Source organism: Eublepharis macularius, chromosome 5 (genome assembly GCF_028583425.1).
Source record: "Eublepharis macularius isolate TG4126 chromosome 5, MPM_Emac_v1.0, whole genome shotgun sequence".
Lineage (NCBI taxonomy): Eukaryota > Metazoa > Chordata > Lepidosauria > Squamata > Eublepharidae > Eublepharis > Eublepharis macularius.
The window spans coordinates 20,182,059-20,197,311 of record NC_072794.1 but is presented as its reverse complement, the minus strand read 5'-3'; the positions used below and the strand labels follow the sequence as shown (position 1 = coordinate 20,197,311).

The 15,253-nt window shown below is 46.2% G+C and overlaps 1 protein-coding gene across 2 annotated transcripts; it reads left to right on the top strand.

Annotated features, from left to right (window-relative positions):
* The first annotated feature begins 243 nt into the window (after positions 1-243).
* LOC129330830 (survival motor neuron protein 1-like) lies at positions 244-11,491 on the top strand. Of its 2 annotated transcripts, none has more exons than XM_054981042.1 (9): positions 244-381; positions 1,500-1,571; positions 3,148-3,285; positions 3,945-4,136; positions 5,062-5,232; positions 6,570-6,671; positions 7,540-7,638; positions 7,815-7,883; positions 11,241-11,491. In XM_054981042.1, the coding sequence occupies exons 1-9, from the start codon at positions 334-336 to the stop codon at positions 11,358-11,360; spliced, it is 1,011 nt and encodes a 336-aa protein (XP_054837017.1). In that variant the 5' UTR covers positions 244-333; the 3' UTR covers positions 11,361-11,491. The 2 variants fall into 2 exon arrangements, with proteins under 2 accessions (XP_054837017.1, XP_054837018.1); XM_054981043.1 differs by having other exon boundaries at positions 7,815-7,909; positions 11,241-11,382.
* Positions 11,492-15,253: the final 3,762 nt, after the last annotated feature.

Here is a 15,253-nt window from a genome sequence, read left to right as displayed (position 1 = left end):
CCTTTGCTAGAAGAGCCACGTGGCTTCCTAACGTGTGAAAGCAACAGGTATTAACCAGGATCATTTTTTAAAGCTGCAGTTGCCGTCACTTGGCTCTAGGTGGCGGTGTGCAACTATTCCCCAAAAGCCCTTCCGCTCTGCAACTCTACGGGTGTGGAAGCAATGTCTTCTGGGACTTGTAGTCTAGATGTTTTTAAAATGTGATTTCCTTACGCAGAGTGGGAGGGGAAGGGGAACTACATTTCCTGCAGAGAGCATGCGAAGATGGAGAAAAGTCGTTAGTTCGAGAGCCACAGTTCCCCCCCTCTTTGGCAGCAAGAACCGGTTATTGCCATGGCTGAATGCAGAGGGGAGGTTGTGTATCAGAACCAGGGAGCCAGGGTGAGTGAGCCGGACTCCCTCTTCCCGGGGGATAAACAGTTTGAAAGTCAATATTCTGTTTCTTCCCTTGTGGTTTAACAGTGCAGTCCTAAAAAGAGTTACTCCAGTCTAAGCCCTTTGAAATCAATGGATTTAGTCTGGAGTAACTCTTTTTAGGATTGCCTTGTAAATTGCCTCCAGATTCACGGAGAGAACTTTTGCACAAACACTTCAGTCCGGATAGAATTTTTTTTACAGCAAAAAGAAGGTTACAGCAAAATTCTAAAATAGCCTTCTCTTGGCACATCTAAGAAAAAAAGGTTGATTTATATTTATCCAGTTGCATTTGCAAAAACGATAGAGATGAACCTTGCAGAGCACGGTCCAGTGCTGTTAAAAATGTGTCTTTGTTTTGTTACCTGGTGTTCTCTACTTGTGTGCTGCTCAGGTTTGGTTACAACCAAACAAGACAGCCTTAATACAACTTGTATCTGCAGATATTTGAAGCTCAGGAAGAGTTTTTAGGGTATTTAGAGTTTTTAGTTGTCAATTGACCCCCTATCCAAACCTCTGCCCATACTGCTCCTATGTAAACGTAAAGGTGCAAGCACTGAGTCATTACTGGCCCATGGGGGGATGTCGCATCACGTTTTCGTGGCAGACTTTTTTTACGGGGTGGTTTGCCATTACCTTCCCCAGTCGTCTACACTTTACCCCCAGGAAACTGGGTACCCTTTTTACCAACCTTGGAAGGTCGGAAGGCTGAGTCAACCTTGAGCCGGCTATTTGAACCCGGCTTCCACCAGGATCGATACATCAGCATAGGCTTGCTCTACAGAAATTGGCTGGTGAAATTTTTGAAAAGGCAAATTGCCTGATTATGGCTGCAGATGGGACTGCTTCAGAAGCTGATACTCCAAGCGTTCTGTGTAACTTGAAAGCTTGCACCTCCACAGCAGGAGCATTGGTAGGCCTTACCTTCTACTATCATCTGTTGCAAAGATTAAAGGAAGCAGATATCTGTGAGGTGCTTTGGATCTACAAAAGCGCTATATAAACACTTGTTTCTGATTTTCTGAACTGATGGGTTCCCAGCGTTTGAGCTGATCTCAAAAACTGTTCTGTCTTCCCTGTTCTAGATCACAGACTGTGCGGCCTTCGATGACCAGGCCCTGATCCATTCCTACGACCAGGCTGTCCTCTCCTTTAAGGTAAATGACCTCTGTGCCTGCCTGCATCCTAACCCGCTCTAACACTGACAAATGAGCCAGAAATGTTTGCAAAAAATACAACCCTTTTTATGCAGTAGGGAGTTCTACAGCTTCTATCTTGTTAACTTGTCGTTGCAAGAATATGAAGCTGTGCCTGGACAAGGGGCTAATGAACCGGATCTGGGTGAAGTGGAGGTGGTGGTGGTGGTTGGCAGACTCTTAATGGATCACCTGTTGCCTAAAATTGAATTTTTTTCATGTAAACTCTGGACCACCTGGAGAAGTACCAGCTCTAGAAGGACATTTCCCTCTTTGTTTAAGATTTGATGATCGAACCTTTGTCCCGGTCTCATGATTGCAAAGCATAGCCCAGGGTTAGTTTTGTAGTGATTGTGGAACAGTCTTCCCCATGACAGCCCATCACAAAACCACATCATAAAGACCTTTGCCTGCTATTATTGCAAGAGAAAGTGATGGCTCTTAGCTAGGATGTTTTTAAAACAGAAAAACAGTTGGGTGTAGTGGTTAAGAGTGTGGGACTCTAATCTGGAGAGCCGGGTTTGATTCCCCACTCCTCCACTTGAAGCCAGCTGAGTGACCTTGGGCTAGTCACAGCTTCTAGGAGCTCTCTCAGCCCCACCCACCTCACAGGGTGTTTTGTTGTGGGGATAATAATAACATACTTTGTAAACTGCTATGAGTGGGCATTAAGTTGTCCTGAAGGGCGGTATACAAATCAAATGCTGTTGTTGTTGTTATTGTTATTATTATTAAAAGAGGATAAGCCAAATTCATGGAGGAGGAGAAGACCCATCAATGATAATATCTAAATGGAGATTAGGTGGGTGGCAACCAAGAGGGCCTTCTTGGTTGTGGCCCCCAAGTTATGAAACTCTCTCCCCAGGGCAGACATCTGTCCCCTCCTGTCGCTGTCTTCTGCCAGTGAGTGGAGACTTTTTTGTTTTCTCTGGTGTTCCCTCGGCTATCCTGCCTTCCTGCTCTTGTGTTTTAACTACTGAATTGGAAGGGAATCAGTGTTCCAAGCTGCACTAAGTTTGTCCAGTCTTTCATAAGAACAGGAGAGTAGTTAAGCTAGATCCATCAAATCCAGTATCCTGTTTCACACTGGTCCTGTCAGATGCCACAGGGAATTCACTAGCAGGGCTGGCGCTTCATCTGCTGAGCAATTCCCCAAAGCAGGCAAGCATAGGAATATTGCTTTGGAACCCAGAGGCCCCTCTCAGCTAGGCCTGATAGTGAATGATAGCCCTATCCTCCATAAATCTGTCCACCTCCTTCTAAAATCCATATTAAGCCAATAGCCCTCACCGTACTATGTGTCAGTGAGTTCCACAAGCCACAGTGTGAAGAAGTGCTTTTCTTTGTCTTGAATCTTTTTGCCAGTTTCATAGGGTGCTCCTGAGTTCTGGTATTACAGGAGAGGGAGGAAAGTTTCTCTCTGTTTGCTTTCTGTACGTCGTCTAGAATTTAACAGATCTTGATCTTGACAGCTTTAAACCGCCCCCGCCCCCCCCCCCCATAAAAATCCCAAGTGATTTAGTCTTTCTGTTTGCAGGAGACCCTTGGAAGGAGCAAGAGCCTTGCAGAATGCAGATCAAGCAATGAAAGTGAATCAGATGTGGAAGAAGAAGAAGAAGAAGAAGAAGAAGAAGAAGAAGAAGAAGAAGAGAATGAGGAGGAGGAAGGCAGGCAGGTAGGTAAACAGAGGCACACCTGTTTGGAAGTAGCTGTTGTGGGTATGAGGGACATTTTCTTGTTTCTTTTTCTGGCTTGTGGCCCTGGATCCAAGTTTACCATCCTTAACAGGTAATTTGCAACTAGGTTGGCATGACTTTCATTCCCTAGTATGTGGCTCTTGTATCAAACAAACACAGGTCGAGCAGTTCTCTAGGTATGTTTTTGTGCATCAGAATCAATACTTGGGCCTTGAGTGGCTCAGCTTGAGTTGGGATTTCCCAGTTTAGATCTTGGATTGAAGGGCTCAACTGAGTGAAAATTCCCCTCTTATACTCAACTAGCCTGCTACAGAAAGGCATTCCCTGCTAGCTTCCTTGACAAGCTAAGTTTCTATGTGCAAGAAGAATTTAAAAAATTGTTTGGGGGTATATTCAGTCATGTGATTTGCAGTCTACATCGTGGACATAAGTTGACCACCTTGATCAGAAATAGGCCTCTGTCTTGAGTGAATGTGAGGTTGGCCCCCTTCCCGTCACATCAGACGTGTTTTGAGATGAGACCTATTTGGTATCGTTTTTGCTTTGAGTTTTGGGATCAAAGGAATGGCTGTGCACGTTCTGTCTGCTATTTTCCTCTATCTCTGAATTGTTTTTCTTATCTCTTCCCTGCATCCAGTGGCAGATTGGAGACGCCTGCCTTGCGGTGTGGTCAGGGGATGGGCTTCTGTACCCAGCTCGCATCACCAGCGTGGACCATGGGTGCTGTATGGTACATTTTGATGGCTATGGAAATGAGGAGGAGCAACCACTGGCTGCACTGCTGCCCCCTGGCTGGAGACCCCCCAAAGCCGAGGAGGCAACAAAGGAGGTGAGAACTGGTAGGCAGAAGGCTCCAACCCACCCCCCTGTAGGGCTTGGGCTGAGATCTTCAGTTTCCAGAGCCTTCACTGGGTTTTCTTTTCCTCGTATGAAGGAGCATCCAAGTTCCCTGCACATAGAAATCCAGTATATCAATGGAACTGGTCCTAACCTTCTCCTTGACACCCTAGATTTCTGCATGGGGGAAAATTTTATTTGTACAGAGGAGCCATCACATTCCGTGAACACAGAAAAGTTGTATGTTAGGAGTTGGGGAGGTCTGATTTTTTTCCCCCTTGACATGCTAGCCTTCTAGGAGTGGTGTTTGTAAGGAGGAAAAAAAATACTGATTCCTCACACATAAAAAGTGGCAGCACCTGCTGAGGGTCAGAAGGCCTGCCAGAATCATTTACCAGCTGTTAATTGTGAAACATTTATCTAGCCTTTTACAAAGAAGGAGCCCTGTTACATCAGGCCAAAGTGGGCCCAGCATCCTGTTCCCAATGGTGGTCAGCCAGAGGACTAAAGAGAGCTGTTCCCAGGGCACGAAGACAGTAGCCCTCCCTTGCGGCTGACCTCCAGCGACTGGTTTTCTGAGGAAGACCGTCCCTGAACTGGGAGGTTCTGTTTAGCTATTGTGGCCTTTCTCCTCCTCCATGAATTTTGTCCCCTGCTCACCAGCCCATGTTGTATAGCGTGGTGAAGGAATTAGACCTGGGAGGCAGAGGTTCAAATCCCCATTTGCTGGGTTGTAGAGAAAATCACTCTTTTTGCCTAATTTACCTCCCATAGCTGTTGTTGAGATGATTAAATGGAGAAGAGGACGATATAAGCCATTTTGAGTCGCCACTGTGGAGAAAAGTGCGGTATAAGTATCTCGCGAGTGGGGAATATCCATCCTAACCCCCCTTAAACGCTCCTCCTTTTTTTCCTAGTGGGCTGTTGGGGATGCCTGCCGAGCTGTCTGGTCAGGAGACGGCCTGCTATATCCGGCCACCATTCGGGAGGTGGACGCTGAGGCTGGCACTTGCTGTGTGGAGTTTGATCACTATGGCAACCAGGAGCAGCAGGAGTTGGCCGACCTTCTGCTCCCAGAGGAATGCAGGGTGAGCAACCTGTGTAAGTCTGTGTTTGTGGAGGGTGCCTGTCAGGCCCCGGAGTGCAGGCTGAGCGGGATGGAGGAAAGGAAGGTGCCTGCAAGAGACTGAGCAGAGATGCCAACCCGATAGAGAGGTGGGAATGCCTGGGCTGATCAGGCCAATGGGTTGCATTTCCGAGTTCAAAGCCATGTCAATGACTTTCACAGCCCACCCAGATGGGTTGACCAGGCCAGGCGTGCCCTGGCACCCTTCTGCCTGGTTGAGACATCATATCTGGAGCCCCAGCTTGGCCACAGTGCTGATCTATGGTTGCAAGACTCAAAACAGGGACAAAGAAGGCCAAAAGACCGCAGAAGCAGATGCTGGAGGCAGCCCACGGGCGACATCTGGCATGGCTGAGAATCCTGCTTGTGGGAAGACATGTGGGCAGCTGAGGAGCTAAAGGGGGCCCACATGGGCTCCCATAGATGCCAGGGTGTGGCCAAGTCCTGAACTTGCAAAAAGAGCTCAGCCGTGGCTGAGCTCCAAAAATGTGCATTCGGTTCCAGGAGGCATACAATGTAGGGATGTGCGTGCATGTGTACGTGTTACTTTATAATAGTATTAAATAATTTTGATTCCTATTTTTATTATAATAATCTTGAGGGGGGTCAGAAGGGGGAGTTCCCTTCCCGTCTCTGCTGCTGATTCACTTTGGTTTGATGCTTATTCTGTCGGCCTCAGGTTTAATGCATGTACTGTTTTAATTGTGTTGTTTCAGTTGTCTCGGAAACAACTGCCGCAAGGCAAAATGCAAATCTTTTAAATAAAATATTATGGGTGCCTATGCATGCACATGGCCCCTTTGGTTTTATATATGAGCAAACTGCTCCTCCTTTGTGTATATGTACGCACGTAGGACCATGAGATTTTTATTTTGTTCATTTGCAAAAGGTATCCCTTGGTTTTCAGCAGCTCTTTAGCACGTGTTTCCCATCTTAAATTTTAAACTGTGAAAGGTCCTGAAACCAACTGGAAAAAATAGAGCAAGCACAGAATGAAAATGGCTGGCCAAGAGGCCCAGGCTGTTTGGGATCAGAAGGTTCCCAGGGTCTCCTGGCTCCTGCTTGCCCTTCTCTGGCCATTCAGCCTGCATTGGGTATGCTGCAAATGGAAAAGTGAATTTTGTTCTGCTGTAGTAGGTAACTCCAGGTGATTGAGCCAAGGTGCATACAAGTCATACAGAAAATTTTCTCCAGTCTGGGGGAAGATTGCTCCCAGTTTGATCATCATTCCTTGCCCTCTCCCTCACTTTGCTCTCCCAGGCTGCTTGGGCAAGCTTTATCCTCTGGTTTTCTGTGCAGGAGGAATCGACTGCCACGTTGCGATTTCAAGAGAGGAGAAGCAGTGAGGAAAACGGCCGGGCAAACTCTAGCACCCCCCAGCCACCAAAAGATGAAAAACCCGTGAGTTTCTTTGCCTTGCTAGAGATCTCCTTGACTCCCCTTAATGGGCAGCCAGAAGCCCACGAGCAAGGCATGCCCTGCCTTGGTTGTTTGTCTCCAGCAAATTGTATTGAGAGGTAAAATGCCTCTGAACTTGGAGGTGCGTTTTGTTCTTTCCCCTCCACCTTATATAGCTTTCAAGGCAGCTTACGAGATCTGTTTCTAAGAACACAATAAATTAGCAGCAGGTTGTCTCACTCTCCACTAGTGGGCCGATGTTGTTTCGATATCTTCTTCCCAGACTTTGGGGGTCTTTTGCCATTGCATGGAAGAGCAAACGAAGATGCTGCTTGTCGTCCGAGCCGGATCCAGGCAGCATCGGGGTTTGTGTTCCTGCCTGGCTGCTCCCTGCCCTCTCTCTGATGGCTCCGTTTCTTTAGTGTCCTTCTAGACTGCCTGCTTCACTGAGACTCAAAGCGGATGGCAAAGTTAGAAAGAGAATGGAATAAAGGAAACAGTGTAAGATATAAAGAAGTTAGCAACTGGATTAGAAAAATTTGTGCTGTACAAATGAGTTCATATATGCAATAAACAGAGCCATAAACTACAACTCTTTAGGAAAATGCACTTCCATTCCCTTAAAAAAAATGCCTTCTCGAACAGTTCTATTTTACTTCTGCAGAATGATATTAGTAATTGCGGCCAATAACCTTTAATAAAGACTGCTGTATCTTAAATGTCTCACCCTCCATTGAAGCCATCTTGGCATCTAGTGGCAGTGAGTTCCACAAGCTATCATTTTGGAGAAAATGCGCAGGAATTGGGAAAAGGGTAACCCTTGGGGGGGTGTCAGGACTGATCCAGGTCCTCTCTCTTCTGCCTTGTCCAGCCCTTGGTGCCTCCTCCGCACGGCCATGATGACAAAGACTCTCTTATCTGTATGCTCCTGGCTTGGCATTTGAGTGGCTACCATACCGGCTACTACATGGTGAGGCCTGGCTCTTGTAGAGTGTGTGGGGGTCCTTTCCTTGAAGACAGGCTGGCACATCCCTGACTGTTTTGTGAGCTGATTGGCTCTCTTCTGTTTCACAGGGAGGAAGGGGGGGATTTTCTCTGCCAATTTGTTCTGACGTGTGGGTTTTTTTTTCCTGTCCGGCCATTCAGGGCCTTAGACAAGGGCGGAAGGAGGTGGCCATTTCTGCTCCGAAGAAGAGACCTCCTCAGCACCCACAGGTATCTGAGCACCGGTAGGAACACAGGTGGGTCTTTGAGGGGCAGAAGAGTCTGTTTTTTCGTTGCAGGCAAAGGCTAGCTCCGAGAACATAAGAAATGAGTGCAAATATTTAATCAGAGGAGTTAGCCATGTTAGTCTGTAGTTGCAAAATAGTAAAGAGTCCAGTAGCACCTTGAAGACTAACCAACTTATATATAGCATAAGCTTTCGAGAACCACAACTCTCTTCATCAGATGCATCTGACAAAGAGCTGTGGTTTTCGCAAGTTTATGGTATAAATAAGTTGGTTAGTCTTCAAGGTGCTACTGGACTCTTTACTATTTTGCAAATATTTAATGAATGTGAGATGGATTTCTGAAGTGGCCTTTTGTAGGATACAATGGAGGAGAACGATGGAAGCAGCTTTGGGGGTCCCCACCGGTTAGAAAGGTGAGGGTATAAATGAAGTAAATAAAATAAATAATTTCAGGTTGGAACTCTGCTCTGATTAGCAGTGGCTTTCTAAGGCCTTTCCCTGCAATCCGAAGTCATTTCTCTGGAGGTGACCAGGATCTGAACCCAGGTTCTCAAGCTACGGACCAAGTGTTGTACCACAGAGCTGTGGGCCTCTGTAGGAAAAGCAGAAGACCAGAGTTTTGGGGTTTGCTGCTCATGGATGTGTAAAGTTGCCTTATACTGGACTACCTGGACTAGCCAATCCTGGACTAGTCCAGCTAGCCAGGATTGCCTGCTCTGATGGACAAAAGCTTTTCAGGATCTCAGCCAGAAAAATGACTTTTCTAACACTTTGGGTTTTTTAATGGGCAATGCTGGGAATTCTGTGTGCAAAGCAATATAGGCAACCACCTCTTCTCTCCTGTCCATACCAATCTTGCCTGCATGGAATTCCGATATCCTTTTCTGTTCTATGAGAGCAACGAGCAGGGGGGAGATGGGCCTTCTGTAGCCATGGGAACACCTCATCCCTCCATCTGTCTGCCAACCAGAGAGTTCCTGTTCTGCTCTATGTGAGTGTTTCTTATATAAGGCACAGCTCTGTGCCTCCTGCTTTCAGTTCTAGTAGACAGAGGGAGAGGGAGGAGCTGTTGCTGGGATTTGGAGAGAGAGAGAGTAGATTTGGGAGCTTTTGGCTGGATTTGCTGCTGCTTCAAAAGAAAGTGGAAAGACTTTTTTCTTATTTTCTGCTCTTGTCCTTGCTGGGAAGGTTGTTGGGTGAGAGTGCCTTTGAAGTCTCCCTGCAAGTTTGGCATCTCTGGGTATGAACGGGGCCATTGTAGGGCCCTGGGATCTGACGAATCACGAACCTAACGAATCATTTCGTGAAACGGGACAAGTTCGTGAAAGTTTGTGGTTCGTGGAATGTGCGAACCATGAAACTCGGGGTTCGTTTTTTTTGTTTTGTGCCCATCTCTACTCCCAATATTTTTTGGGGGGTGGGGTGGGGAGGTATAGTATAATGTTTGGGGTTGAAGAAAAACTTTTCTTTAGGCAGTTGAAAGTTAGAAGCCTTTAAAAGCAGGAGTGGTAATGGCCAAATGGAAGCTCCAAGGCGCAGCTACCTCTGAATAGAAGCGGCTGGAGGGAGGCCAAGAAGAGGGGAGGGACGGCAGTTTGTGGGCTTCCCATCATGACAAATGGCTGGCCACAGTGGGGAATGGGCTGTTGCATGGATTGGGCCCTTGAGCTTGGTCCAGCTGGCGAGCTCTTATGTTTTGAACAGCGAGCTAGTGACGGGAAGGCCCAGAGGGGTGCTGGATTGATTTTGTCTTAATTTAAGATGTAGTTGGCCTTTCTCCCATGAAGATGTCAAGACAATGATTGCTTAAAAATGCAAACCCCCATACCTGTCTAAAAACAAATGAAACGCCAGTCATGTTCAGATAATACACAACAAATCTTGCAACTTTGGCTTATCTAGAGTTGGCCACTTGCTCACCTATTAAAAAAAATGAGGGAGGAATGATGTATTCTCCCTTTTTGTGAGCATTCAGAGAGGTCAGTTGTGCTTTGATAAAAGGAGGTGCCCTGAAAAATTGCAGATGAACACAACACTTGGAGGATCACAGATTATCACACCCCTGAAAGCTACACTCTGCTTCCTCAGGCCTGCAACTGGCCAGGTGATCAGTGTTGCTGTACTGGTCTTTTGGTCCCTCCAAAGAAGTCATCATTTGTCAAGGATGCCTCTATGGGGGCCCTCTGGCCTCGTGTTGTTCTTGCCCAGGGTTATCTTTGCCTCTTCCCATGTTATTATTATCTTAAATAATAATAATGTGAACAATTTCATTATAGCCTGCCTTTCTCACTGAGACTCCAGGCAGATTACAAAACACGGAGAGCAATTCAGACAGCAAAGACCCTCCAATAAACAGTGCAGTAGGACGAGGATTCATTAGAACAGCAAAAACAAATAAACTATCTAAGGCCACTGAGGCATGACGTACCATAATGAAGAAAAGAGGGACTGGCTGCAGCAGAGGGCATTGTACTAAGAAGGGAGCAGATATGTGTACAGTAAGCATAGACTTCATCATCATCATCATCAATTTGATTTCTAGCCCGCCCTCCCTGCAAATGGGCTCAGGGTGGGTTACAACCAAGTATAAATACATTTAAAAGTATAATAAAATCATGCTGGGTAGCCGTGTTTGTCTGTCTGTAGCAGTAGAAAAGAGCCAGAGTCCAGAAGCACCTATAAGATTAAGATTTTGTTAGTCTTATTGGTGCTCCTGGACTCTTGCTTTTTTCTGCTGCTGCAGACAGACTCACACGGCTACCCATCTTGATCTATATCCATGGAAGGCACCACATTTAGCCATACAGAATGAAATCATAACAATCATAAAAAACAATAAAATAGTTTCCAATATGGCGGTCCATATCATCCACTCCTGCCAATTGTGCACAGGGGGGTGGGGGATGAGGAGGGAAGGCGGGAACAACCATTCTGGTCAGGTTGACTTGTGGGGGAGGGCCAAGATGACTATACAGCCTCCCCGCAACAGGAGACTGGTAGGGAGGCTCACCAGATGGACACAAGACCGGCCTCAGTCATATGCCTGGCGGAACATCTTTGTCTTACCAGCCCACCAAAAGGATAAAAGTATCTACAAGACAGAGAGTTCCACCAGGTTGGAGCCAGGACCAAGAAGGCCCTGTGGCTCTGATTGAGACCAGTCAAGCCTCCCTGGGGCCAGGGACCACCAGTAGTTGTTGATCAGCTGATGTAAGCCCTCTTGGGGGAACATATGGCGAGAGGTGGTCCCACAAGTATAAGGTATTATCCTTTATAATACTATCCCTTTGGGGCGCATGCGCCGCGATAACAGCCTTCACCGTCTCTTTTTCCTCTCCAGACCTTTCTCCTTTCTGTTTCAATCTCCTCTCCTGGTGTGAATTCCAGCCATGACAGAAACCTAGCCTCTGTTTGGAGCATCTGCACTTGGGACATGGTGAAAGTTAGCCTTGAAACTTGAACGTGAGACCAGTGAAGGATCCCCGTTGCGGTCCCCGTCTGTACCGGATGCTTGTCACTTTTTTCTCCATCCAGAGGTGGATTTTTTTGTAACTCTTACTTTTACCCCCCAAATAAAAACTCTTGTCTGATTTTGCTGCTTCTGTGGTCTTGTCTGTGTGGTGTCTCCGCTGGGGAGCGGCTCGGGTCTCTTCCCTTCCCCTCCGTCCATGATCCTATTTCTTTTTAATCTCCTGAATCCACAAAGTATCTGCAGTGAGTCAGACCCTCTAGAGACAGCTGCGGCTTGGCTTGCCGCAGCCCCTGAACAGAGAAAGGAAAGCATCTGGTTGCTTCTGAAGAAGCCGCATCCTGCTAGTTTCCCGTTTTCTTTCAAACCCAGCAATGACAATTCCAAAATTAGAGATGCCTTGCAAGGTGATGGCTGGTTATAAGCACCTGCAGAAGCAAAGCTTTGTGGGCCATCAGAGGGCTGCGATTGGGGAGTGAGATCCTTGAGGGAAAGCAGTCTTCCTGAGAAGATCCGATTATGTTTCTGAAAAAGACAAGCTTCTTGTCATGGACATGCCAGCAGCGTTCTTGGCTTGGGGGATGCGGCTGCTCTGCTTCCTTATTTATTTGCTTCATTTATACTCCACCTTTCTCTTCAATGGGGGACCCAAAGCAGCTAACCTTGTTCCCCCTTCCTCCAGTTTATTCTCACAACAACCCTGAGAGAGTGTGGCTGGCCCAAGCTTACCCAGCAAGCTACTCTGGCAGAGCGGGAATTCAGACTTGGTTTTCCCAGATCCAAATTTGATATTCTTACCACTAATCCACACTGGGTCTCACGTTTCCTGTCAACTTGCAGTTTTTCATTCATGTTCCTGGGTTCTCTTTAAAGTCGTCATCTGCAACCGGGGAGGAATTAAACTGCTGTCTAGAATCCTGCTGCATGCAACAAAGTACCAACTATAGTTTTGCGGTGAACACCAAAATAATGATTTAGCTGGCAATACTCAAAGGGTGCAGGGGAAATAACATTCAACAACATCGTCCCTTCAGGACAACTTAATACCCACTCAGAGCAGTGGGTAACAACATACGTTATTATTATCCTCACAACAAGCACTCTGTGAGGTGGGTGGGGCTGAGAAAGCTCCAAGAAGCTGTGACTGACCCAAGGTCACCCAGATGGCTTCAAGCGGGGGAATCAAACCTGGCTCTCCAGATTGGAGTCCTGCTGCTCTTAACCACTACACCAAAGTGCTTTAGCTGACCGGTACCTTCCCCCTTTCATTTTTCATAAATTCAGTTTGGATGCTATTAATATGTGATTGGAGACCCTTGGCTTCTTCATTGCTTTAAACTTCCCTCTCTCACAGATGGCCTCCTTTCCACATTCCATTAGAGAAAACAGTCAGGTGTGGATTTCCAGCCTGTGCTAGCAATTGCAAGCTTTAATTTTATGCAAATAGATTTCTAAGAGAATGGCAGACTGGAATTACACTAATTTTTTTAATAAAAAGAACCACCTTCTCCAACACAAAATTTTCCTGTGCGCCAAGATCCAAATCAGAGGCCTGTTCTGGGTGCCCCCTCCACTGGATGCTAAGAGGCAGGCTGTCCATGGACAAGGCCTCCTTGGCACCCCAGCTGTGGAATCCCCACCTTCAGGGCTAATTGCCCAAAACCCTTGTCCCTTTAGGAAGTCAAAATAATTTTATCTGGTCAAGTATTTGGGAGGGAATAATGAATGGCAAAGGTTGGTTTACTGCATTGCCGCTGTTGTATCCTCTCAGTGAACCTGAGAGCCAAGCTACAAGTGACGCCTGACACAGGTTGGACACTTGTCAGCTTCCCTCAAGTTTTGATGGGAAATGTAGGCATCCTGGCCTTGCAGCTGTAATGGAGAGCCAAGCTGTAAAACCAGGACGCCTACATTTCCCATCAAAACTTGAGGGAAGCTGACAAGTGTCCAACCTGTGTAAGGCATCACTTGTAGCTTGGCTCTAAGAAGAGCCCTGCTGGATCAGACCAGTGGGCCATCTAGTCTAGCACCCTGTTTTGCACAGAGTCCAGCTGGTTGCCTGGGAGGACCAACAAACAGGACTTGCTGAGTTGCTGCTGTGAATTTTTTAGGTAGGAAGGGGAAGTATGCATAAATATTTGCAAGGTTAAATAGCTAGAATGGATCTGAGATCAGGAGGTAAGTGAATGGATCTTTCCTCATCTCCTTGCCCAAACCACTCTGAATTCTTTGAAAAACCAAATTTATTGAAAGTGGAAAAATTGGTCCCGAAAAGCTGGGCGGTGCTAATTTGCACACTGCATTTGGGTGAATTTTGAGCTTCCTTTGCGCAGGGTAACTGTGCCAGAGAATTTCCATCTCATCACTGACTGCTGTCCCTCTGCCATGTGTTGCCCTTTGAATACGGAAGCAGTACTTCTAAGATTGGGCGGCCGTAACTTTTGGTGCTGTCCCCATCTGTCTTGGCCAGGATGAAGCCTTCAGAGTGGGAGAAATCCTCTGAAACAAGGTTCCTGATCTATGCTTATCTGGGTGTGCTTGGTTGTGTGTTGCAGCTCGGGAAACTAAGTTCCCCAGGGGCCCCTGGGGACTCAGGGAGCTGCCTTCGTTCAGCCTGGAGAATCCCTAAAGCATATCGACCCTTGTCCTGTAGCCTTTTTATGACTCAGACCCACTCGTCACCTGCTCGGCTACCCCGTTGAGCTTTACTGTGCTAAGAGCTGGTGCTTTTCTCCGTAGGGCTCTGAGATATTGTGGCTGGCCAGATCACTATTTTTCTAGTATTAATCCATCGTGTCATATCTCCTTTGATTCAAAACAAATGGATGGCTTTTCTTTTTCTTCCTGTAACGATCCAAGAACCACTCAGCATACTTTTTTTTCCTAGTGAGGAATAAAAGACAGAAACTTTCCTCTGTACTTTCTAAGTCTGGATATGCCTTGACAGCCATGGAATGTTGATCGGTACCATACCCATACCTTAAAGCCCTTCATAGTCAAGGATCCACATAACTGAGGAACCTTCATATGTCCCTGTGCACTAGTTACTTAAGACCTAAAACGAGATGGCTTGACTCAATAAAAGAAGCCATGTCTTCCAGTTTGCAGGATCTGAGCAAGTCTGTTAAAGATAGGATGTTTTGGAGGCCTTTCATTCATAGGGTCGCCATAGGTCAGAGATGACTTAACAGCACATAACACACACTAGTTACAGTTTTCTGGTTGCCTTGTTTTAGTTGTTATTGAAATTGTAAGTTGCTTTGATCCACAAGGAAAAGGCAGGGTATAAATGGAAATATTTATAATATTTGTAAAATTATAAATATTACAAATACTTATATTTGTGAGCCGAGGTGAGAAATGCTTCTTTCTCATCATCCTGTTGACTAGAAACTCTGCTTTGTATACGGAAGGCTCTAGACCAACCCCTAGTTGTTCCACTGAAATACAAGAGCTTAAGAAGCCCATCTTTGCTCTACGAAGAATTATTTTTGTGCTGCTTTGTATTTTAAATATGTATATTGTACTTATTGAGTTTTAACTGCAAATTTAAATGTGCATAAATGTAATCTGCCCTGAGCCTGCCAGTGTAGGGAGGGCAGAATAGAAATTGAAATAAATAAATAAATAATACAGAGAAGTACCATTGCTAGTGGAGCAGATAAATGGGATCCTATACAATAACCATCAGTAATAGGGGAATGACACTATGCTATGCTAATTTAATCCCTCTAATGCAACTGAAATCCACTGTTGAAGCCTAATGAGATACAGTCACATTTCCTTGAAGACCTTTCAAGTAGGTAGCTGTGCTGGTCAGCAGTTGAAGAGCAAGATTTGAGTCCGGTCACATCTTAAAGACCAAGGAGATTTCCAGGATATGA